General features: G+C 41.4%; 1 protein-coding gene across 6 annotated transcripts in view; it reads right to left on the bottom strand.

Annotated features, from left to right (window-relative positions):
• The window catches only part of carm1 (coactivator-associated arginine methyltransferase 1), an 82,462-nt gene that overhangs the window by 43,402 nt on the left and 12,049 nt on the right, over positions 1-27,011 (bottom strand). For 3 of the 6 annotated variants that reach the window (XM_072248383.1, XM_072248384.1, XM_072248388.1), the window contains exons 2-6: positions 14,291-14,386; positions 7,221-7,346; positions 5,703-5,809; positions 5,058-5,162; positions 2,654-2,764 (exon numbers count right to left, since the gene is read on the bottom strand). In XM_072248383.1, the coding sequence (XP_072104484.1) occupies positions 2,654-2,764; positions 5,058-5,162; positions 5,703-5,809; positions 7,221-7,346; positions 14,291-14,386 (545 nt within the window). Of the gene's footprint in view, positions 1-2,653; positions 2,765-5,057; positions 5,163-5,702; positions 5,810-7,220; positions 7,347-14,290; positions 14,387-15,945; positions 16,092-27,011 lie in introns of all 6 variants that reach the window. The other 3 variants (XM_072248385.1, XM_072248386.1, XM_072248387.1) reach the window with 2 other exon arrangements.

Here is a 27,011-nt window from a genome sequence, read left to right as displayed (position 1 = left end):
TCACTAACTTACATCACCTCACCTTTCCTGTTCCGGTTTGTACAGCTGCATCACGGCGGCAGCCATGTTTGGCGGACAGTGTTCATATCGTAAAGTTTACCAAGATCTGTTTCAAATCCTGTAGATAGCTTACTAAGTTTTTATTGGAAAAAATATTGATTCACTATGTCGAATTCACAAGAAGTGAAGGGTGTGAAGCGTAAAAGAACTGCAAATTTGTTTAAAGTTAAATGGTTTAACAAAATAGTGGAAACTGTTGAACCGAAAGCTCATGAGGTCATGAACGTTCAGCTAGGAGAAATATTTATGTATGTTTCGGAAACTGGAGTTACCTGTTTGTACTGTTGTGATGCGAAAGTTGCTGGAGAATTTGCTAGTGGAAAGAAGTGGGATGATATTTGGAAACTTGACTTTCTGAAGCGTCATTTGGCAAGTAAATCGCATTTGCACGGTGTACAAAAGCTCAAGCAACAGAACTCGTCATTACCCGCTACACGTTATGGTTGAGTGCAGATGAGCGAGAGTGAAAACGATCAAACCCAGAGGAGATCAAAGTTGAGGTACAAGAATGGTCAGCTTTTGACTTCTCCGCAATTTCAGACTGTGACTTCACATTTAGCGATGAACAAGTTAATGCCTTATGTCTAAAATATCATGATTTTCTAGCTGAAAACATAGTAATAGTTAGACAGTTTAATGATTTCAAATTTTCCATGCAAGAAAAAATTAAATCCAAACCGATTTCAAACTCTTCTCAAATGGTGGCATTTGTACTTCAAAATGAACAGTTTTGCGACCTTGCGCAGTTGATGGACATTGGGGGAACCTCTTTTGCGTCTAGTGTGGACTGTGAGTGAGGTTTTAGCCTAATGAATCAACTCAAAAACAAGCTGAGAAACCATTTAGGTGAATGTCATTTGGATATGTTAACGAGAATCAAAAGTTATCAATGGAATGGAAGTTCTATTAGTCGAGATAAAGTTTACAAAGAATGGGTAAATGCCAAAGACAGGAGAGAGAAAAAAATAACTGAGTGACTTAAATATGATAAAAGTTAAATATCTCCAACCTGATGGCATGAACATTAACTTCTCCAACTTCCGTTAATGCTCCTCCTCCCCTTCATACCCCATCCCTTATTATTATGATTTTTTTCTTTCCTTTTTTTTCCCCCTCTTTTTTCTCCCTCTGCCCCTCTCACTATAACTCCTTGCCCATCCTCTGGGCTTCTCTCCCTCTCCCTTTCTTTCTCCCTAGGCTTCCCGTCCCATGATTGTCTCCCTTCTCCAGCCTCGTATCCCTTTTGCCAATCAACTTTCCAGCTCTTGGCTCCATCCTTCCCCCTCCTGTCTTCTCCTATCATTTTGGATCTCCCCCTCCCCCTTTCAAATCTCTTACTATCTCTTCTTCCAGTTAGTCCTGACGAAGGGTCTTGGCCCGAAACATCGACTGTACCTCTTCCTATGGATGCTGCCTGGCCTCTGTGTTCACCAGCATTTTTTGTGTGTGTGACTTAAATATGTATGTTATTTTGTTGTCACTCAGTGAGCTTCGCGCATTTTTAGATCATACAGTTCTTTGTAAGCACTCAAACCATCTTGCAAATATGCCCTAAACCGACGTACCCTTTCAAAATTAAAGTCGTACTTTATCATTGCAGCGAAAATCTCATGCAGTTGCTTCACGTTCAGTTCTTGGACAACTTCACTTTCAGTCCGTTCGCTACTACATTCGGTTTCGATTGTTATTCTTTCCTCTTCCAACTGCATCAGCTCTTCATTTATCAGTTCTTGGTCATGGGATGCCAAACCCTCTTCAACATCATCTTCCTCAACTTCCACAAGCCAAACTCACTTTGTCCTTACTTCGTTCACCACGATCGAAACACTTAATTATGTCTAGTTTTATGCTAAGTGTAACACCCTTACGAGCTCTTTTTGGTTCTTCCAATACCTTAGAACTCATCTTGAAAACGGCTGCTCACAGGCACGTGTTTAAGCAATGCCGGCGAGAATGCCATTCCGAATCCGGGGGACAGCGGCTGCTCAGGGCGTGCGCTGCCTTTTCCGTAACAGTGAAAACACCTGTTAGCGAAAACAGGGAACTAATGTAGGTCTTTCGTAACAGTGAGGTTTCGTAAAGCGAACGTTCGAAAAGCGGGGGACACCTGTAATCTGAACAGTTAAAAAAGATAATTGATCAATCAGTTCAACTGAATTGGCATTGGATAAGGGATACAATTAGGATGGCCCTATGCTGTGCTGTACTGTTCTATGTGTTATTCTTCTCCTACCAAAAGGGATCTCATCTCAAAGCCTCACCTGAATGTTGGCACCTTCGGCCCTGATTAAGAGTCTTGGCCCAAAATGTTAACTGTTTATTTCCCTTGACAGATGCTCGACCTGAGTTTCTCCGACATTTTGTGTGTGTTGCACCTTCAGCAATGTAGAGGCACTGACTTGTGTGCATGGTGCAGCAAGCAAATGCTCAGTGATTTACCACATCAAAACAGAAAACACTACTATCAATGTCCAAAGCTGAAATATCCTTCCCGACTTCAAACGACACAGAAACCAGGAAAGTTATGCCTTCACTACTTTTCCAGTCGTCACTATGGTCACTTTGTTGCAAAGGGATACAAACAAGCACTCACCTCAGCATGCTGGGCCATGGTGCTTGCCTCTACCGCGTACACTTTCCGTGCTCCTGCCTGCACTGCAAAGAATGACAGGATTCCAGAGCCACAACCAACATCTAGTACAACCTGGAAGAGAGACATTAATCAACCACTCAGCAACGTTACTAAGTGATCATAATTGTTCCATGAATTAAGTTTGATGGATATGCTAGAGCTATATTTCAGAATCAGGTTTAGCATCATTGACATACGTTGTGGAAGTTGTTTTACAGCAGTAATACAGTCAATATGTATTGGGGAGGCATGGTAGCATGACGCTTTAAAGTACCAATGTCCCACGTTCAATTCCCACCTCTGTAAGGAGTTTGTACATTCTCCCTGTGACCACATGGCACAGGTGCTCTGGTTTCCTCCCACAGTCCAAAGGCTGGTAGGTTAACTGGTCAATATAAATTGTCCTGTGATTAGGCTGGGGTTAAATCGGTAGGTTGCCGGGCAGCATGGGTCGAAGGGCCAAGAGGGCATATTCGGCCCTGTAACTCAATAAAAAAAAAAAAAATAAATATACATTTAAAACTAAATAAGTAGCGCAAAAAGATAGCATAAATAGTGAGATAGTGTTTCTGGATTGGTTCATCGTCTGTCCAGAAATCTGACAGCAGAGAGGTAGAAGCTATTTCTAAAACGTGTGTCCTCAGGCTCCTGTACCTCCTTCCTAATGGTAGCAATAAGAGGGCAGTTCCTGAGTGAATGAAGTCCTTATTGATTGATGCCACCTTTTTAGGCATCGTCCTTTGAAGGTATCCTCGAAGCTAGGGAGACTAGCCAGCGGAGTTTTCAGCCCTCTGCAGCCTGTGCAGTGACCCCTCCATACCAGACGGTGATGCAACAAGTTAAAATGCTCTCCATGGTACATTTGCAGAAACTGGCTGATCTTTGGTGAAATACCAAATCTCCTAATGAAATATATCCATTGGTGTGCCTTCTTAAATAGTGACATTCTTCTATGTTACAGGTAAAACAATGTATTCTGCAGTTTCCTGAAGTGTTAAAATATGCCTTTAATAAAAATGCTTCATCCCCCTCCAGATCTCCCAAAAATACCTAAGTATTTGGTTCATAGCCAAACAGCTCTACAGGGGACTGGAACTATGTGGAGCTCTACCACTGCCCTTTTCACACACACTTTCTTGTACGATAACTGAATGGCAGTCTGGAACTCCAACACAGCTTCATCTCGTTAGATGTAACACAGCACATCTTTCCAGCGGACACCAGCTCTTAATTAGTATATCAGTACGTATTAACGTAATATACACCAAGGGGCAATAAAATTCCTTGTTTGCATAAAGCTCACAGAGTAAACCATGTGTGTGGCAATAATAAGTACAAAATTAACAATAAATACAGTGACAAGAGCAAAACAACAGAATGGTGCAGGTGAAGTGGGACAGAGCCCAAAAAAAACTACATCTTCTTTGCCTTTCAGATTACATCCTCCAAGCCCAGCTGACACTGTAGTCGTGTCACTCGCCTACCTTGAGGATTTACCACCCATTCTATACAGGATTCAGCCTTAACTTCATTTTACTGCACAATAAATTTTCAGTCAATAATTTCAACCATAGAGCCACAGCAGTTACCTCACTTTACCAAGTAGCCCATCAAAATTCAACTCAAGTCACTTCTGCGTACATTTAAATCCTAATTTCAAAGTAGAACCACACAGCACAGAAACAGACCTTCTCAGGACCCTAATGACTGTGATAGCTATTCACTCTAATATCATTTGCCCCAGTTAGGTGCATATCCCTCTACACCTCTCCTATCTAAGCACTGTTCTTTTAATGTTATTCTATCCAGCTCTAATACCTCCTCCAGCAGCTTATAACTTCTCAACTTAAATTTGTACCCTGTGGTTCTAGCTTCCTTTCCCTGGAACAAAAGCTTCCAATTTATCCCTGTACATCCAATGTAATTTTATAAAACTCTGTACAATCAGCCTTCTAGTAAAAATTAATCCAAGTTCTCCTTATAATGCAGTCCTCCATTCCAAGCAACATCATGGCAACTCTTCTCTGCACTCTTCCTATTGCTACACATCCCTTCCTATAATGCAGTGACCAGAACTGCATTAATACCCATGTGCAGACTACCTTTATATGGCTGCAACATGATGTCCCAATTCTTATACGCAATGTCTTGGCCTGCAAAGGAAAGCATACCAAGTACCTTCATAATCCAATCCACCTGTGTAATCATCTTCAGGAAGCTGTGTGTGGACTTGTCTTCAAGGTCTCCCTGTTTATCAATACGCCCAACGATCTTGCCATTATGATAATGTGACTTCATGGAAAGGTAGAACACAAAAAGTAGCTACTCATTTAAACTCTGCAAATTAATGCTGCTCAATGCTTACCTTGTCTTTAAAATCTACATGGTTTTGAAGTATTGCCCTTTGGTAGGTTCCTGTGCGTATATAATCTTGCATCATATTCTGTTGCTGTGACAAATATCCATAGAACTGCAAAAAGATGTTAAAAAGTAAATCAGCTCATAAGAATCTTTGTGCAAAGCAATAGTTTAATTATTTATTGTATCATTCTTCATGCATTTCCTACCTTTCAACAAATTTCAATGTCCAAAACATTATCCCCAATGGCACCAACCCTAATTTCATGCAACAATCAAAATTCACCACATCTAATCATCCCCTCCATCTAGAGTGCTGCTGGTGATAATTTCTAAATGGATTTGGCAAAATTAACATCTTTCATAAATCCATATCAATTCTGCTCAAATTAAGATGTTGTAATATCTGTTACCATAACTACTATGGATCCCAACATTTTCCTAATAAATCTCAGAATGGCTAACCCCCAGAATACTGTTGAAAACTTCCAGTGCTAAGCACTAATGAGATAATGAGTATAAGGAGTAAGAACCGAAGGATATAATCTAGAAAGTCAGAACATTTAGGAACGAGAACTGAACTGGTACAGTCTGGAGATATTCCCCAAAAATAAAAAAAATATAAAATACAAACCAGACAAGGAGATGGTACCTGGAAATACTGCACAGCAGAAGATTCCTCTGTCCGGTCACTGAAAACAGATCGTTCAATGTTGTGTCCTCTGCAGTTTTTCAGAATATTAAAAAAGGAGTAAAACTCTGGGAAGGCAACATAAAAACGGAACTGCTTCAAAACGTGCTGGTAATCTCAGGTCTTGCAAGTACCCAAGTAGAAATCCTTGCCACTAGCATTTTAATTTCTCTATTCCCAATTCAGCAAACAGGTCATCTACAGCAATTCTGACTGTGGGGCTGTAGCAATGCAAGGGTAAACAAATCTACAATCTGTTGTTAAACTGGTCAGTAGAATCACCAAACAGCCAATGCTCTTAATCTATGGAGTAAATAAATATCAGGCCTTCAAATTGATTGAAGCATCTGGAGTCAAGGAAGGCAAGATGGAAAGTCTAAAATGTCATAGGTTTTTTCCCGCCCAACACAAATAAGCTTCCTCCTTGGCATATAACAGCTCAGAATGAACTACTCAGAAAGAACCTTCCAATCTCCTAAGCACAGGTGATATTAACAAGCTTTTAAAAAATTATTAATCACTAGACAATAACAGCTGCAGCCTTGTACCATTTAGCCTGACAGTATTTAGCTCTCGTTCACTCCCTCCTCTCACTTGGGCTGGGGTCTCATTTAAAAAAAATACACACACAAACTTTTTTAGTCAAAGGGCAATGAATCTATGGAATTCATTGCAACATATGGCTGTAAGGGCCAAGTCATTGGGCATATTTAAAGAGATTGAAAGGTTCCAATTAGTAAGGGTGTCAACGGTTACATGGAAAGGAAGGAGAATGGGGTTGAGAGGTACAAATAATCAGGTGTGATGGATTGGCTGAAATGACTTGATGGGCTGAATAGTCTAATTCTACTCCTACATCTTATAGTCTGTGGCCTCATTCACAAACAGATTTTCCTTCTGAATTCAATCGCCAATATTTGTCTTCCAATAATGGTGAGTCCCAACACCAATCTAAACTGAAATTTATAAAACAAAATCTACTTGTGTGCAATACTTACAGCTTCCTAGCTACAAGGCTAACTTTACACATTCAATTCAGGTAAATAATTCAAGATATACTCACTGCTCCCCACCACAATAGTTCTAGTATACAACAAAGTTCTGATATCTGTATTCATTTCAATTTTTATTTAAAAATGTCTCACAGTAGTATAATAAATATTCCCGGTGAGTTTAAATAGAACTGGATCCTGGCAAGCTAAAAATGAACAAGGCAAAAATAACCTAGTCAGCCAGATGCCAAACCAGAGTATAAAACATGAACATTATTAAATATTTATGTAGAATTTTCCAGGAAAGGGCTCTGCCTGTCATTGCCATGAATTTCACATCAGAAAGGGTGATAATCAACAGACCGGCTCACAGTGTTTCCACTATTCTACCCCAATCCCATCTGCAATCTTTTATATCCTTTGAACTAAAGTCACATGTTTCACCTGTTAAGATAAGAAGACTAAACAAGAAAGAAACATTCCTTACCATTCTGAGACGGGAATTGTAGGAGGACACTGGTACATCCCAATGTAATGATGAAGGACTGTTTGCCAACCCGGCTGCATTCCGTTTCCCTATTCACTGCACATTTAAATACACAGACAGCCTCATCTGTAGGATTAGAGAGCCAATATCAAAATTAAAAAGTCCTCACAAGGTGCAGCATCAGTCAACCATATTCATTTGCCCTCTGGTTAAATCCAAAAAAACCCCAGACTGATATAGAACAATTATATTCCAAATCTCTGCTGTCACTGCAACTGGCAGTGGCCCTAACCTTACTCTGGGAATAGTATATAATCTAGTTATCTTTACATTGTGTATACTTCAAGTTTAAAGATGAATGTGTGATTTTGGGATGTGTGATTTTGCAATATATGTTACAGGATGTTTGGTAGGAAGTTAAATTACATTTTGTTGATAGCTCAGGCACCCAGAAACAAACAATTTATACACAATTGGGAAAGAGAAACACTGTATCTTGACTTGTCACTCTCCCTGATCAAAGCAGTCAATCAAGATGTCAGCTGCTGCATTTTTTGTGATACTCGTGAGGCTGTTCTTAATATCTATCATTAGATGAAGGCTACTTTCATGGAAAATCTTTTATATTTTAAAATACTGATTCCGAGTGAGCAAGGGCAGAAGGATTCTAGATTTACTAAGTTTTAGTCAGAAACACAGCATGGGAAACAGGCCCTTGGACCTTCTGAGAACAGATCACCCATCAAACTCATATTTACATTAATTCCACGTTATCATCAACTCCCTTCCAACCTTCATTCTACAATTCACCTACACACCAGGGGAAACTTACAGTGGTAATTAGTTTGCTAATCCGAATATTGTTGGGAATGTGGAAAGAAAACAGCACGTGGAGGAAAGCCACATCATCATATGTGGAATGTTGAAACACCATACAGCTCGGGATTGACCTCTGGAGTCTGGAGCTGTGAAGTAGTAAAACAAGGGCTACCACAATACTGCTGTTATGGGGTGGTGGGGGGAAGAAAGTCTTGTGCAGGAGATAAAGGAGTCACAGTAGAATCTAATGGTTTCAATGGCAAACAATCCTTCATCCAAAATTGTTACTGGGTCATAACAGTAGGCAGTTGTGGGACTCTTGTACATTATGCAACCCACAGCAAACAAACAGATTCAAATTACATCAAGGCACTAGAAATCCAGACGTAATAATGTACTTTCTTAACCTTTCACCCGGGTTACATAACCACCCACAATGAGTTGGTTTCATTTGTTACTGTATAATGCTTTATGAATAGCAAATTCAACCCAATTTACACAAGGTACAGTGTCATGCAAAAGTTTGGGCACCCCTGGTCAAAATTTATGTTACTGTGAATAGCTAAGCGAGTAAAAGATGAACTAATTTCCAAAAGGCGTAAAGTTAAAGCTGACACATTTCTTTAATATTTTAAACAAGAAAACTTTTTTATTACCATCTTTTACAGTTTCAAAATAACAAAAAAGGAAAAGGGCCCGAAGCAAAAGTTTGGGCACCCTGCATGGCAGTACTTAGTAACACCCCCTTTGGCAAGTATCACAGCTTGTAAACGCTTTTTGTAGCCAGCTAAGAGTCCTTCAATTCTTGTTTGGGGGATTTTCACCCATTCTTCCTTGCAAAAGGCTTCTAGTTCTGTGAAATTCTTGGGCTGTCTTGCATGCACTGCTCTTTTGAGGTCTATCCACAGATTCTTGATGATGTTTAGGTCGGGGACTGTGAGGGCCATGGCAAAACCTTCAGCTTGCGCCTCGAGGTAGTCCGTTGTGGATTTTGAGGTGTTTCGGTTCATTATCCTGTTGTAGAAGACATCCTCTTTTCTTCTTCGGCTTTTTTTACAGACGGTGTGATGTTTGCTTCCAGAATTTGCTGGTATAGGTGGCCCACGTATTCCGAACGTTCGCTTTATGACACCTCGCTGTTACGAAAGACCTACATTAGTTACCTGTTTTCGCCAACAGGTGTTTTCACTGTTACGAAAAAAGGCGGCGTGCACCCGAACAGCCAAGCTTCTTCCCTGAAACTGCATTCTAGCCGCCATTGCTTAAACACGTGCTTTATCTTGATTTATTTTGTGTATCTGTTAGCAAGACAAGTTCTAAGGTATCGGAAAAGCCTAAAAGAACTTGTAAGGGTGTCACACTTAGCGTAAAACTAGACATAATTAAGCGTTTCGATCGTGGTGAACAAAGTAAGGACATTGTCCGTGCGTTGAACTTGCCTGCATCCACCATTCGCACTATTTATACGCAGAGAGAAAGAATTCTGAAAGCTGCTGATGTTACTGTTGGTTCTGCTCGTAGCAAGGTGGTCTCTCTTAGTCGGCATCCAATAATGGATAAAATGGAAAGTCTATTGCTTGAGTGGATTGATGGGTGTACAAAACGTGATGTTCCTTTAAGTTTTCTTATACTTAAGGAGAAATGAGCCAGTCTTTTTAATAAACTGAAGCAGAAAGCACTGGAAGATGGTGATGAAAGTGTTGTGAAAGTGGAATCTAAAGTTAGTCATGGGGGTGGCTTGATCGGTTTCTGAGGTGAGGGCAGCTTTATAGCTTAATGTTTATCGGAGAGAGTGCTTTGGCTGATACTGAAGCTGCCAAAAAGTTTCCAGCAAAATTAAAGAAAATAATTACAGAAGGTGGTTATTCGTATAAGCAAGCGTTTAACTGTGATGAAACTGCAATTTATTGGAAAAAAATTGCTGAGCAAGACATTTATTTCGATAGAAGAAAAGCAGGTTAAGGGACACAAGGCATTGAAGGACAGGTTTACCCTAATGCCTATTATTAATGCCACTGGCGATGCTGTCCTTAAGCCTCTACTAGTGTACCGTTCAGAAAAACCCGAGGGCACTTAAAGGCATTAATAAGAAAACACTTCCCATTGTGTTCCATTCACATCCTAGTGGTTAGAATACCCAAGTGCTTTTTTCTGAGTACATGAGTGGATATGTTAGTCATTTTGTTGAAAAATACTGTAGAGAAAATAACTTCAGTAATAGGTGTCTTGTGATTGTCGATAATTGTGCTGCTGATCCGCCTGACAGTATGGCAGTAACATTCGTGTTGTGTTCTTACCGCCGAGTACGACATCTTTGCTGCAGCCGTGCGACCAAGGTCTAATGGCCACAATTAAGGCTCACTATATGCAAAATGTGATGCGTTTTATTGGAAGTACCATTGACAGAGAGGGCAACTCCGAAGCGTCTTTGCGAGAGATCTGGAAAGAATACAATATAAAATTGGCAATCGCCAACATTGGAGATGCTCTCGATAGCCTAACAGTCTCGATGAGAAATGGCGTTTGGAGGAAACTGTGTCTTCCCGATTCCGGTAAGTGAAACTACAGTGTACATACATTATTTCTACTTTATATAGGCTATGTATTTTTATGTGTTATTTGGTATGATTTGGCAGCTTCATAGCTTAAAGGTTACTGGAGAGAGTGTTTCTGCCGAGAGCACTTGTGCCGTGTTTCTGCCGAAAGTGCGTCCGCCGAGAGTGCTGCCGTGAGATTTTTGCTATGCTAGACAGTGCTGCAATTTACAAAGTATTTCTACTTTATATAGGCTGTGTATTTATCATATCATTCCTGCTTTTACTATATGTCACTGTTATTTCAGGTTTTACGTGTTATTTGGCATGATTTTGTAAGTTATTTTTTGGGTCTGGGAATGCTCAAAAAATTTTCCCATATTAATATATGGTAATTGCTTATTCACTTTACGACATTCCAGCTTATGAACCGTTTCATAGGAACGCTCTACCTTCTGATAGCATGGCAAACCTGTATTTGCTGAACACCAACGCTCTGTCCGCCAGAGAAAGCAGGATCTCCCAGTGGCCACACATTTTAATTCCACATCCCATTCCCATTCTGACATGTCTATCCACGGCCTCCTCTACTGTAAAGATGAAGCCACACTCAGGTTGGAGGAACAACACCTTATATTCCGTCTGGGTAGCCTCCAACCTGATGGCATGAACATCGACTTCTCTAACTTCCGCTAATGCCCCACCTCCCCCTCGTACCCAATCTGTTACTTATTTTTATACACACATTCTTTCTCTCACTCTCCTTTTTCTCCCTCTGTCCCTCTGAATATACCCCTTGCCCATCCTCTGGGTCCGCCCCCCCCCCCTGTCTTTCTTCCCGGACCTCCTGTCCCATGATCCTCTCGTATCCCCTTTGCCAATCACCTGTCCAGTTCTTGGCTCTATTCCTCCCCCTCCTGTCTTCTCCTATCATTTTGGATCTCCCCCTCCCACTTTCAAATCCCTTACTCACTCTTCCTTCAGTAAGTCCTGACAAAGGGTCTCGGCCTGAAACGTCGACTGTACCTCTTCCTAGAGATGCTGCCTGGCCTGCTGCGTTCACCAGCAACTTTGATGTGTGTTGCTTGAATTTCTAGCATCTGCAGAATTCCTGTTGTCTGTATTTAATTGAATTCATTCTTCCCTCTACCAGTGAAATGTTCCCCATGCCACTGGCTGCAACACAAGCCCAAAACATGATTGATCCACCCCCGTGCTTAACAGTTGGAGAGGGGTTCTTTTCATGAAATTCTGCACCCTTTCTTCTCCAAACATACTTTTGCTCATTGCGGCCAAGTAGTTCTATTTTAACTTCATCAGTCCACAGGACTTGTTTCCAAAATGCATCAGGCTTGTTTAGATGTTCCTTCGAACCTTTTGAATAGAACTTTTTGGCCGCAATGAGCAAAGGTGTGTTTGGAGAAAAAAGGGTGCAGAATTTCATGAAAAGAACACCTCTCCAACTATTAAGCACGGGGGGGGGGGGTGGATCGATCATGCTTTGGGCTTGTGTTGCAGCCAGTGGCACGGGGAACATTTACTGGTAGAGGGAAGAATGAATTCAATTAAATACCAGCAAAATTCTGGAAGCAAACACCACACTGTCTGAAAAAGCCAAAGGTGAAAAGAAGATGGCTTCTACAACAGGATAATGAACTTAAACACACCTCACAATCCACAATGGACTACCTCAAGAGGCGCAAGCTGAAGGTTTTGCCATGGCCCTCACAATCCCCCGACCTAAACGTCATCGAAAATCTGTGGATTGACCTCAAAAGAGCAGTGCATGCAAGATGGCCCAAGAATCTCACAGAACTAGAAGCCTTTTGCAAGGAAGAATGGGCGAAAATCCCCCAAACACGAATTGAAAGACTCTTAGCTGGCTACAAAAAGCGTTTACAAGCTGTGATACTTGCTAAAGGGGATGTTACTAAGTACTGCCATGCAGGGTGCCCAAACTTTTGCTTTGGGTCCTTTTCTTTTTTTTTGTTATTTTGAAACTGTAAAAGATGGAAATAAAAAAGTTTTCTTGTTTAAAATATTAAAGAAATGTGTCATCTTTAACTTTATGCCTTTTGGAAATCAGTTCATCTTTTACTCGCTTAGCTATTCACAGTAATAGAAATTTTGACTAGGGGTGCCTAAACTTTTGCATACCACAGTACATATAAACACATTCAGTGGTCACTTTTTTTTTGGTACAATTATACAGCAGCCGATTAATGCAAATATCTAATCAATCGGCATCTCAGTGAGAAGAGCATGCGACATGGTCAAGAGGTTCAGTTATTAATCAAACTAAAAAAAAGAATGGGAAAGAAATGTGATCTAAGTGACTTTCCTCATGGAATGATTGTTGGTACCTACATTATGGTTTCAGTATCTCAGAAACTGCTGATCCCCTGGGACTTTCGCACACAATAGTCTCTAGACATCCCATGAGTGGCAGTTGTTAATGAGAGAGGTCAGAGGAGAATAGCCAGACTAGTTCAAGTTAACATGAAGGTGACGGTAACTCAAACGACCACATGTTACAAAGGATGGTGAGCAGAAGAGCATCTCTGACTGAACAACACATTGAACTTTGAAGTGGCTATAGCAGCAGAAAGCCACACCACATCCCACTCCTGTACCTAATAAAGTGACCATTGAATTTATACTGGGCTCTGATTACAGTTAAGGCAACTAATGCTTTAGGATCTGGTTACCCTCAGTTTTTTCATCTTTTATACTAATGCTCCAACAAATCCATAGATCAGATTTGCCTATCTCTGATTATCAATCTCAAGAGTTTTGGTAGGAATGACATGCAATCAGTGGGCAGGTTCCTGGTGCTGTGATTTCACTCTTTCCCTGTGCCATAGGATTGGCGGTCAGATCCCGAGTGATGGCCAGGTAAGGTGAGCCGAACTGTGTAGGGTGCATCTATACACTCCCCACCTTCATTTGGCTGGGAAACATTGATCTACCTGAAGAGCACCAGAAGACATCAATCTGGTGGTTCTGCAGAGCACTTGCTGACAATTGTTCTGAGATCTTCAGAGAGCTCAAGGGTTCTGGGCTAGGCAGAGACTTTAGTTCACATCGGGTACTGGGGTAGGAATTTGGGGAGAAGGGAGGGGTGGAGGGACAAGGGTGGAAAGAGGATGATTTCATACCTGGCAGAAGGCACGAAGTAGAAACTGGTAGTGGTCTCACTCATGGAGAGTGTGAGCTGCCAGTAACTGAAGAGTGAGGATAAATTTAGGGGCTATCAATGCAGAAAGAAGTAGGAAAAAAGGAAAATGAAAGAATGAATTGAGTTAGAGGGAGAAGACTGTAAGGAAGACAAAAGGAAAGAAAGGGGAAGGGGCAGGCAAAATCATATTTGTTAGCATGCATGAAGTGTGTGAAAGTCCTGAGGCTGTACAGTAGAGCTAATTGCTGCTAGACCAAGACTTTAATTGGCCTGCAATGATTACGTAATGTTAAAGGAGTACACATACAAACAACTTCCACTCCTTAGATATGGAGCGGTAGCACGTCACCCTTCATCCCAATAGAATGCTCCAGGAGACCTTAATCAAAAAGCAGTTGTTACTAAAACTATGACCGGGGGCATAAACATTCTACTTTAAGATACTTCTAGATTTATCAGTAAATAATTTAGGTTCTTCACAGAAAATTTAAAAAGAAACAAAAGAATTTAACAGAGCCAACAACAAAATGGCCGTTTACATCTTATGTCTACAGGATCCTGGTTGTTCTGGGAACCAGCAGGAGAGGTTTTCCTTCCATCTGAGAATGTTGGTGGGACACAATAACCTTTCTTAACTGCAAATGGAACAAACAAAAAACATTATATTTGACTTAAACTGAAATCATCACCTACACAGGCTATAGCAAGCAAGAGGGTTTGGATCACCTCAGTGGAACTGCAAAGCCCCAAGTAGGGCTGAAGTAGAAAGAGTTTACATAAAATTGTCTTCTCATGCACAGAATATTCCCAGACAGGATTAATCCAGGCTCTCAGGTACACATTATCCATGTAAAAATTACCAATTGTACAGAAAAATAAATCTGACCATTTCCCCCAGAGCTAATTACACAGCAAAGACAGAGCCAGCTAGTTTCAGCTAAATGCAATACTAAGAAGTTGGAAATAAATATTGCTTGAGGGTGTTCCAGAATGACAAGATACTACTGAATTAAACTGCTCAACTCTTTAAATATATAAAGCATGACAGGATTTAGAAATGTGTACAAACACAAATCGACTAAGTAGAAATTAAATTCATTTTTATACATTTTATGGAATCAGTATGTTCCACTGCTCTATACAGTTAACAGAACACAGAGCAGTACATCACAGTAGCATGTCATTCAGCCCATAATGGCTGTGCCATTATTATTAAACTATCTCACCATTCACCACATGTGTCTAAAATGCCACTACCGTATCGGATGAAACAATATTGAAACATGGATCAATGGGGGAATTACACTACTAATGTGGATAGCAATGTCCCACACACATTGATGGAATAATCTGATTTTTAGTGATACTGTTCGTGGGATATATATTGACCAGGGCTTTGGGAATAACTCCACTCGACATCACAAGTTTTCACACACAATCATTTGCATATAACCTGAGTGAACACAAAATAGCGCTTCCAACAAAGCTATAATTCCCTCCTTAACCATTATGTGCTCAAGCCCCTAGTTAGAATTTCTTCTCTAGAGAAATAAAGGAATTTAGAGAAACCAAAAACCAGAGATGGCTTAAAATGAGAGATAAAGATTTAAAAAGGACCTAAAGGACAAGTTTTTCCAACATAGAGGGTGATATGATAATGAAATGAACTATCAACGAAAGTGGTTGAGGCAGGTACAATCACATTTAAAAGGAGAGGGGGATTTGGGCCAAACATTGGGAAATGGGACTAGCTTAGGTGGGTAGCACGGATGACATGGATAGCTTGGGCCGAAGAGTCTGTTTCCATGCTGTATTACTCTATGACTAAGACTCTACAACTTTCTAAGTAATGTCGAGTGCATGATTGACACGGGCCATGACACCTGTCTTTGAAAGTAAACATATCATGCAATCTATAACGTCTAGATGCAGCCTTCACGTAATACCAACAAAGCAGCACTGGGTTGGGAATGAGGACCCGTGACACAGTCAAGCTTGTGAGCACTGAATCAGGTTTGGCAATTTAAAAATCACCATGGATTGTAGTGGCATGATATTGCCTGTTTTGGAAAGGATTTCTAGCTTCAAGTAATGTGCGAAAGCAGCCAGCCAACCGCCCTCACCCCACCCACCATCAGCTGACTGCACGTCAGGTATGCAAGTGGCGCGGTAACAGATAGAGGACAGCTGTTACCTCCACAGCTCTGGCAATGTGGGCTCAATGACAAGCTCCGCTGGTCTCTCTCCTGTAACTTCATGGATTCCCGTCAGTGTGGCCGAAGTTCCACCCACATCACCGAGATGTGCGGGTTGGTAAACTGCTCCTAGTGTGTGGGGGAACTGGTGGGAATATGGGGACAAAAGGTTACAGGGAAAATTAGTTGGGGGCTGTGTTTGCTCTGTGAACAACAGGCTGGGGTAGCCCTTGAATGTTGTAACAAGATATGGAAAGCCACTTCAAAACTGTGTGGCATGCCCTAATTTGCTAAATAAATTGCTAATAAATTGTTGCAAGATGTGAAAAGCTCTGAAAAATGTTAGGAAGTATAAATAAATTATGCTCTGGTGGGTATACAAATGGAAGGTCTCTGGATATTGTACATCCGAATAGCCATGCTATCTGCCCTGCTCTGCACCCCAATGATCCAGGTCAAAGATATACTAGAAAAATAGTTCTGATTGAACATCATCAATCTGAAGAGTTAACTTGATTTCTCATTCGACAAGTGCTACCTAATCTGATGAGCATTTCCAGACTATTACAAGATTTCCTTATTCTGAGCCCATTTTTGAATGGAGATTCAAAATGACCTCCCCGGCTTAGACCATGAACAGTCTCATTTCACCTCCTACTGAGAATGAAATTTCAGCTTCTAGTTTGAATGGGGCAAGGTGGACAAAACCACTAAACTGACCACTGAAAATCTAAATTCTTAGAAATAAATTACATCTAGCACAATTTTAAATGTGAAAACTCTGCTACTTTATTTGTTCAGGGACTGAACCCTGAAACAAAAAGATATTTTGTATGTATTAAGTTACTTCTTAATCACTTTAAAATATCAAATCCTCAGCTGCTCATGATAATCTGCATGATCAAAATACTGGATTCACATCCCCTGGAGAACAATGTTTGATCTACAAGGCACCTGTAGATTTTCCCCAGCTAATCACCAAACAACAGATCTGAATGAAGACAAAACCTTCCCTTTCATTACCTGATTGTGAAACATTCCAAAAATTTAGGCTCTGATTAAATCCCATGCCTAGAGGAACCTAGGCATACTTAGAACTGCAACTTAGAATGCTTGTACTTTCCAAAGGTGCTAGAGATTGTCCAGCCTTTTCTCCAATTTCATCATTAGTCATAAGATTTATGTGTCAACATTACACAAATACAATACTAGCTAATACACCTGGCAAATTCCCAGAGCACATAATCTGCAGAGAAATCAATTGAAAAGCACTCCACACAGGGGAAAAAAATTGCATCAACGAGCCACCGCACTGTTCAGGAAAAGGTTTTCTTGATGGACTCAGGCATAGAAAATGCATGGCACAAAACATCATTACATTGCATCACTGCTCTCCTACACAGAGGGAGATTTTACCTTTACACTCTTTCACTGCTACGCTGCTCAGACTTGAAGAAGGAGTCTACACCACAACACTGCATTCACTATTGATACGCTACTGCCAGGAATTACATTTAGAAAAAAATATTTTGCTCCAATTACACGAGTGTGGTTAGAAGTTCTCTGCTCCCAGTTACAGCCTTCCTTACACAATGGCTCAGCATTGTTCTGCAAGCATTAAATGTGAGTGTTCTGTTTGGGATTATCAGGTTAACTGAAGCCTGGAGCTCCCTCTGAATAAAAACTGACAGATGTGGAAGGAAACCACATTCTCTAAGTGAATTAAAAAGAATAAATTGAGGGAACACAGCTGTCACATAGCTGAGATTTGAGTTCACTTCAGAGCTTCCTGTGGGGTGTAGGGGGCAGGGTGTGGAAGGTGGCTGTTGGAAAATTCTCTTACCATTCAAAGGAACATTCATTGCAACACACAACCATACAACTGTCTTCAAATGACAAGCACTTAGAGGCGAGGAATCCTCAGTTTCAAAATGATCAACACTCCACCCAGACCAAGTTACTTTCCGAACTTTTAAGAAAGAAAGAAAGAAAAAGAAGGCCCACGTGCCCATGGGTATTCAAGGCAATAAGTGGTGTTCTTTTTAAAAATGAGGAGATGCTGAAATCTCAACACCCTTCAGCAGTTTGAGAAATGCTGGCCTTTCTGAACAGATGCGTGATAATCACTATGACACTGTGAATGACCTTTGAAAAGTGCAATCAGGAAACAAGGCTCACATGAACATATGGGCACCCAAAATGCAGATTTATAGAAACAACAAGATGACAATCAGAAGGCCACTAATTCCTGATCTCAACTTGAAGCAAATCTAAATTCACTCAATCCGAGAAGCCTCTTCAGGATTTATTTTAAAAAGGCAGACATTTCAACAACAGAACTTGGGTAACAAAACAGGCAGCTGCGGTTGACAAGAAATCTTTTTGGCATGTAGCCCACCAAATGGCACATCATACAGCAGCCAAATAGGAACCTTTAATAAATCATCCAGGAGATGGGACCATTACTACCTCCTTTATTTTAATCCGGCACCAAAGTTTGATAGAATAGAGGGTGGCGTGCAATATTGACTCAAGTTTGACCCCTTAATCAACTAGCTCTGGACTGCAGCTCCCAGAGGGGAAACCGAGTACTCAGTGACACTTAAAAAGCCCAGTGAGCCTTTCAGAATAGTCTCTTAAGCAAAGTGTACACCTCAGTGATCGATTTATGGTTGTGGAACAAGTAGATTGCGTGGCACAGAAGGTGCATGGCATGCTTAAACACAAGATAATCTACAAATGCTGGAAATTCAGAGCAACACACAAAATGCTAGATTCCTCCCCATAGATGCTAGCTGACCTGCTGAGCTCCTCTAGCATTGTGTGTGTGCGTGTTGAACAGCATGCTTGCCTTTAGACAGGTTTTAAAAAATTCAAACCTTTGAAGTTGGGAACTCATGTTGCAGCTGTATAAAACTCTGGTTAGGTCACAAGTGGAGCTTTGAATTGGTTTATTACTATCACATACTGAGATATAGTGAAAAGCCTTTTTGCATATTGCTCATACAGATCAGACCATTCCACAGAAGAGGGTAAAAGAATAACAGGTACAGAATTTATTATGTTGGTTGTTGTGTTAAAAGGAGGGATGTGAGGCTTTGGAGAAAGTGCAAAAAGAATGCAGGGTGTTGCCTGGATTAGAAAGGATTAGTTATAAGGAGAGCTTGGACAACCTGATAAATGTATACAGAATGAGAGACATGGATACAGCCGTTTCCACAGGGCAGAAATGTAAAATACTAAAGGACACATATTTAAGATGAGAGGGGAAAATTTAGAGCAGATTTGCAAGTTTTTTTCATATGGAGAGGGTGACAGGTTGAAATAAACTGTCAGGGGAAGTAGTGGAAGCAGATAAAATAGCAACATTTAAGAGGCATTCAGGCAGACATGAACTTGCAGGGAATTGAGGGATTGAAGGTGCAGGCAGAGGTGCAATTTAAATTGGCAAAAGGGCACTCCAATGCTGTTTTGTTATATATAAAAGGAAATATTGTCCAAGCTCTTGCACCATCACCTGCAATTGCTTACATTGTAGTAGTCTGTGCCCGAGTTTATAAAGCTAAACAGAAAATGCTGGAAATACCCAGCAGTGTAGGCATCATCTCTGTTGGAAGAAACAGGTTTTCCTAGTTCTCATAAAAGAGCACCCATCTGAATCATTATTACCTATTCCTTTCTACAGACGCTGCCTAATCTGAGCATTCCTTACATATTGTACAATTTCCAATTGCAGCATCCGCATTCTGTTTCTGATATTCGATTATTGTGGCAAGCTCTCACTCCAGGACCAGAAATATCCAGTGCACAGCTGGAATATTGTTACAGACCATCAGGTGAGCAACCCAAGTGCTTTTAAATCAGGCTCAGATTGCTTGTTCTCAACTCTGAAATTCGGAGAGCTCCCAAATTTGAAACAACTTCTTGCTTCATCCGACTGCAAAACAAAGTAGTCACTCCACTACCAAGAGATCTACTTTTTACTCTAGAACATCATAGAAACATAGAAGACCTGCAGCACAATACAGGCCCTTCGGCCCACAAAGTTGTGTGAATATTTCCTTACCTTAGAACTACCTAGACTTTACCCATCGCCCTCTATTTTTCTAAGCTCCATGTACCCGTCCAGAAGTCTCTAAAAAGACCCTATCGTTTCCGCCTCCACCACCACCGCCAGCAGCCCATTCCACGCACTCACCACTCTCTGTGTAAAAAAACTTACCCCGACATCTCCTCTGTACTTACTTCCAATCACCTTAAAAATATGCCCTCTCGCGCTAGCCATTTCAGCTCTGGGAAAAAGCTTCTGACTATCCACACGATCAATGCTTCTCATCATCTTGTACACCTCTATCAGGTCACCTCTCAACCTCCATCACTCCAAGCAAAAAAGGCCGAGTTCACTCAACCTATTCTCATAAGGCATACTCCCCAATCCAGGCAACATCCTTGTAAATCTCCTCTGCACCCTTTCTATGGTTTCCACATCCTTCCTGTAGTGAGGCGACCAGACTGAGCACAGTACTCCAAGTGGGTTCTGACCAGGGTCCTATAGAGCTGCAACATTACCTCTCAGCTCCTAAACTCAATCCCACGATTGATGTAGGCCAATGCACCATATGCCTTCTTAACCGCAGAGTTAACCTGCATTGAGTGTCCTATGGACTCGGACCCCAAACTCCCTCTGATCCTCCACACTGCCAACAGTCTTGCCATTAATGCTATATTCTGCCATCATATTTGACCTACCAAAATGAACCACCTCACACTTATCTGGGTTGAACTCCATCTGCCACTTCTCAGCTCAGTTTTGCATCCTATCAATGTCCCATTGTAACCTCTGACAGCCCTCAACACTATCCACAACACCCCCAACCTTTGTATCATCAGCAAACTTACTAACTCATCCCTCCACTTCCTCATCCAGATCATTTATAAAAATCACAAGGAGTAGGGGTCCCAGAACAGATCCCTGAGGCACACCACTGGTCACCGGCCTCCATGCAGAATATCACTTGTCTACAACCACTCTTTGCCTTCTGTGGGCAAGCCAGTTCTGGATCCATAAAGCAATGTTCCCTTAGATCCCATGCCTCCTTATTTTCTCAATAAGCCTTGCATGGGGTACCTTATCAAATGCCTTGCTAAAATCCATATACACTACATCTACTGCTCTACCTTCTATCAATGTGTTTAGGCACATCCTCAAAAAATTCAATCAGGCTCGTAAAGCACGAACTGCCTTTGACAAAGCCATGCTGACTATTCCTAATCACATTATGCCTCTCCAAATGTTCATAAATCCTGCCTCTCAGGATCTTCTCCATCAACTTACTAACCACTGAAGTAAGACTCATTGGACTATAATTTCCTGGGCTATCCCTACTCCCTTTCTTGAATAAGAGAAAAATGTCCACAACCCTCCAATCCTTCGAAACCTCTCCCGTCCTCATTGATGATGCAAAGATTATCACCAGAGGCTCAGCAATCTCCTCCCTCACTTCCCACAGTAGCCTGGGGTACATCCCATCTGGTCCCAGTGACTTATTCAAACTAATACTTTCCAAAAGCTCCAGCACATCCTCTTCCGTAATATCTACATGCTCAAGCTTTTCAGTCAGTGCAAGTCATCCCTACAATTGCCAAGATCCTTTTCCGTAGTGAACACTGAAGCAAAGTATTCATTAAGTACCTCTGCTATCTCCTCTGGTTCTATACACACTTTTCCATTGTCACACTTGATTGGTCCTATTCTCTCACATCTTATCCTCTTGCTCTTCACATACTTGTAGAATGCCTTGGGGTTTTCCTTAATCCTGTCCACCAAGGCCTTCTCATGGCCCCTGCTGGCTCTCCTAATTTCATTCTTAAACTCCTTCCTGCTAGCCTTATAATCTTCGGGATCTCTATCATTACCTAGTTTTTTGAACCTTTCGTAAGCTCTTCTTTTCTTCTTGAATAGATTTACAACAGCCTTTGCACACCATGGTTCCTGTACCCGACCATCCTTTCCCTGTCTCATTGGAACGTATCTACGCAGAACCCCATGCAAATATCCCCTGAACATTTGACACATTTCTTGAGAACAAATGTTTCCAATTTATGCTTCCAATTTCCTGCCTGATAGCCTCATATTTCCTCTTACTCCAATTAAATGCTTCCCTAACTTGTCTGTTCCTATCCCTCTCCAATGCTACGGTCATCATCACAGCTTCTCACACCAGACAGCCAGCCGCTCTAGTCTTGTTTGGTTGACGTTGAGCAGGTCAGTGTCAGCTAAATCAGGTGAGAGTGGGCAGTTGCGCTGAACGTGTTCAATGTATTTAAACCCCACTTCCATCTGTCAAACAGTGCCCTGTCTGGTAACATTTCTGTGGGGTCTTGCACTGTATTGTTTGGTGGGGTTCTGGCTTCTGTTTGTTGCCAGAGGTCAGTCCTGTGTGTTTGGGGGGATGTTCCGTGCGGTAGTTCCTCCACTGTAGCAAAGCTTTTCCTCGATTTTATGCTGTTGGAAACTGGCACATGATGGCGTAGTGGGTGCCGTGGATCCGAGTTCTGTCTACCTTTTCCAGTTTTTGTTGTAGTGTGTCTTCGGATCTCTGGGGGAGATGATAAAGTCTGTAAATGATGTTAATGGGTGTGGGTGCAGTGTGCCCGTGATTATTCGGCAGGCTTCGTTAAGCAATGGGTCTATTTTCTTCACATGGGCTGATCTGCCCCACACAGGTGCATAGCACAGTGCTGGGGCAGTTGATCTAAGTGTGTGAGCATTAGCTCCCCATTTCGTGCCTGCTAACTTTTTCAAGAGAGAATTGCGAGAGCCAACTTTCCCTCAGAGTTTTTGGATGTGGGTGGCAAATGACAGCATCCTATCCAGTGTTGCGCCCAGGTAAATTGGAGTCGGATGGTGTTTGAGCTCCTTCCCACACCAGAAGATCTTGAGTTTCTGAGCTGCTTCTCGATTCCTCAGGTGGAATGCACACATTGAGTTTTTGAGGGATTTGGGTTCAGAGACCATTTTTCATAATACTGCTTCATTGCTTCGAGGACTGCTGTAAGTCGTACTTCAACTTCTTGGCAGGAGTTAGCTTGTGTTGCTATGCATAGGTCATCTGCTTAGATAAACCTGCGTGTGTTAGGAAAGGTTGGTTGGTCATTTGTGTAAACATTAAATAGTAGAGGTGTCAGGACTGATCCCTGTGGTAGTCCATTCTTTTGCAGACACCACCTACTCTTAATTCCATTCATTTCTACATAAAATCTATGAATTTCTAGGAGGCTTCTTATTACTTTGACTGTGGTTTTGTTCTTTAACATTTTAGATAATTTCAGTAGAAGGCCTCTGATTCACAGTGTCGTATGCTGCTGTTAAGTTAACGAATACTGCCCCTGTAAATTTGTCGCATTTCAAAGCCATTCTCAATATACTGGGTTAAGTTCAGGACTTGACCGCAGCAAGGGCGGCCTGGCCTGAACCCAGCTTGGTCTGGTGTATGAAGATCTTCGACTAAGGGGGATATTCTTTTCAGTATTAGTCTCTCGTAGAGTTTATAGAGGGTGCAGAGCAAGGAAATCGGTCTGTAGTTTTTAGGAATGTTGGGGTCTTTATTGGGTTTTAGGAGAGCAACAACTTTGGCTCTCCTCCACTTTTTAGGTGTCTTTAATGATCTTAGGCAACAGTTAAAAAGGGATGGAAGCCAGTGGAGTGCTTTAGGTCCAAGATGTTTAAGGAATTCATTAAGAATCCCATCTATGCCAGCAGCTTTGTTGGATTTTAGCTGTGATACTTCATCCTTTAATTCTTCTAGGGTGAGAGGTGGGAAGTTGTTATTCCCGTTTGAGAGAGCTGACTCCATCTCCTGATGTTGCTTTTTCTTTTGCCTCCGTTCCTTGTTGTTTGGTCGACCATTTAGTATCAGTTGGTGGGCAACCTGATTGGGTGTTACGGCAGCAATTCTCTGTGGTGGTCTATTGTCTGAGTTGAGTTTCCAAACAGTTGTCCATGCCTTCTTACTGTTCTTGGTCATGTCTGTGTTTTCTATCAGTTCCTGCCAATGTTGTTGTCTCTCTTGGCTCAGTAAGGACAGAACTGACTCTCTCATTTCAATTGTGTCTTGACCAAACGGGTCTTGATCATATAAGTTGACATACTCATCATAACTTTGCTTGATATCACTAGTCAATCCCTGAATATATTTGGTTCTGCAGCCTCTAGGTATGTTCTGCTGTGCTACTTTCCAGATTAGTCGGAAAAATTCATCGTAATGATCATAATGCTATGGTAAAGGAGATAGAATTGTGATCACCATCTCCAAAATGCTCTCCCACTGAGACCTGACACCTGACCAGGTTCATTTCCCAATACCAGATCAAGTACACCATCTCCTCTTGTAGGCTTATCTACATATTGTGTCAAGAAACCTTCCTGAACACACCTAACGAACTCCACCCCATCTAAACCCCTCACTGCAGGGAGATGCCAATCAATATTTGAGAAATTACAATCTCCCACCACAACAACCCTGTTATTATTACTCCTTTCCAGAATCTGTCTCCCTATCTGCTCTTCCATGTCCATGTTACTATTGGGTGGTCCATAAAAAACATCCAGTAGAGTTATTGATGCCTTCCTATTCCTAACTTCCACCGACATCATCCATTTCCATTCCTACCTCAGCAGCTGAGATTGTAACTCAGGCTGATTCAGAAGTACAGTATTGTGCAAAAGTAATAGCCATATATTAGGGTAGTAATTCCATGTAGGTAATTTCACGACATAGGTGATGATGATAAACCCGATTCTGATATGGGCCTCTATTATGGACTGAGAGTGGGAAGGGGGCAGGGAGAAGGGAGGACGTGGGAAGCTCTGTAATGATCAATAAACCAATAGTTTGGAATCAAATAATCTTGCCTGGTGCCTTAGGGTTGTGTGTGTCTGCACCTATGCCACATGGCCTAATTCTTCCCTGATATCTTAGGGTCTTTCAGCCCTTTGAGCAACACCACCCCAGCAACCCCGATTTAATCCTAACCTAATCATGGAACAATTTACACTGACCAATTAAGCTACTTGCTACATCTTTGGTCTATGGGTGGAAACCAGAGCACCTGGGGAAAACCCACACATTCCACAGTACAGACTCCTTAGAGAGGATGTGAACTCCGAATTCCAACACCCTGAGATGTAACAGTGTCGTGCTAACTGCCTTGCTACTCTGGGGCCCTTGCAACCCTCCCTCTCCTCCTCAAAATGCCACTCAACAATGCAATCCTTGCAGTCACAAGATTCAAACTAACCACTTCAAGGATAGAGGTTCACACCATCTCCCTACTGGATTTATTAGCAATGCTACACTTGCAACCCATAGTTCAGACCTCTTCAGCAAGACCCCTGCTCCATCAAGACCACCATAATAATTCAAAAAACACAAGTTGAATAGTTGCCTTCTGCAGATTCCCATGACTCTGACAAGAAATATTACTTCATTCTTAGCACTTCTTTGAAGGGAAAAAACCCTAAGTAGTACTAAGACCTGTGTGTTCGCCCCTTTTGCTCATCAGCTGCTCTTTCCAATTTTCCAGCAGGAAAGTAGGATCTAGAATTAAAAATTTGATATCAACCCTTGCCCATGCACCCAGAAATAGAATGCTTTACAGTTGCTATATCCTCACTTCCAACCAGATTATATTTTTTAATTCATAACTGACATTCAACTTTCTGATGTGATTAGGCTCTCCTACATTGTTTCTGTGGACTTCAGATAGCTAATCTGACAATAAATTTACTTTGACTTGTTTTTTAGCGCACGTATTCTGTTGGATTACTATGCCAACACTGCTGGTCTGAAGCTCAAGGCATTATGTTAGGCTTAATTGTGAACTGTTACTCTCTATAGATGCTGCCTGACCTGCTAACTATTCTCTTCAGACCATTTCTTTTTCAGATTTTCAGCACCTGCAGTTTGATTTAAAGCTGCAAGTCCAGTAGTTAGTGTTAGTTCTCTCTCTCTCTTTCTCTCTCCCTCCAACTTTCCCAAATGGGCCACATGAATTGTACTGAATCCACGGCTAGGGTTAGACTAAATACAGTAATGCTAATACAGTTGCCACAGAAAATAGACCTTTACTTAACACCACAGATAGTTCACAGAAGCGTTAACAGATAAACTTTGACACCAACCCTTCAAAAAGGTCAGATGAAGATGATTAAAAGAATCAGGTTATTCTTATTTGGAGGAGATTTAGGGGGTTAAAGAATGGCTATCAATGATGGAAACTAGAGTACATGGTGCAGGAGGAGGAAGAGGCACTGAAGAAGAAATGTGGTGCAAGGATTTTGAAAATAAAGAGAATTTAAGAACAATTCTGCGAACAAGGGCTAATGCAGCCTGACAGGTAAACAAATGGCTCAAACTTCAAACCAATGGTGTTGGCATAGTAACCCAACAAAATGATTACGTACATTGACCAAACACCAGCCAGCTGAACTTCACAGGAACAATGCAGGCTAATAGATCAGAATGACGAACACCAGTTATGAACAAACAGTTGGAGGAAATCCACCATCACAGATACAAGCTTCCCCACCACTGAGGACACCGTCAAAAGGCAAGGCCTCAAGATGACATCCATCATTAAGGACTCTCTCCACTCAGAACATGTCTTCTCATTACTACCACCAGGGAGGAGGTACAGGAGCCTGAAGACTCACACTCAAGATTTTAGGTTCTTCCCCTCTGCTATCAGATTTCTGAACAGTCCATGAACACTACCTATTCCTCTTTTGCACTATGATTTTTTCATTGGAACTTACAATAATTCCTTGTATTGCACCGTGCTGCTGCAACACAAATTTCACAATATTTGTCAGTGATATTAAACCTGACTCTAATCCTGACCATCTTAAGCTCCCAAAACAAATGAGAGCTGTAAAGAATAATACCTACAAATATACCAAAGGGGTAGTTTTCTCCAAAACCACCCAGCCATGCAGGAATCTTCAGTTTGGGTTCATGATCCACTCAGGCCTTGAAGACAGACTTAATGCAAGGAACAAGTCAGT

Source organism: Mobula birostris, chromosome 32 (assembly GCF_030028105.1).
Source record: "Mobula birostris isolate sMobBir1 chromosome 32, sMobBir1.hap1, whole genome shotgun sequence".
Lineage (NCBI taxonomy): Eukaryota > Metazoa > Chordata > Chondrichthyes > Myliobatiformes > Myliobatidae > Mobula > Mobula birostris.
Note: the sequence above shows the minus strand (reverse complement) of the source record. Positions and strands in the feature narration are given on the sequence as shown.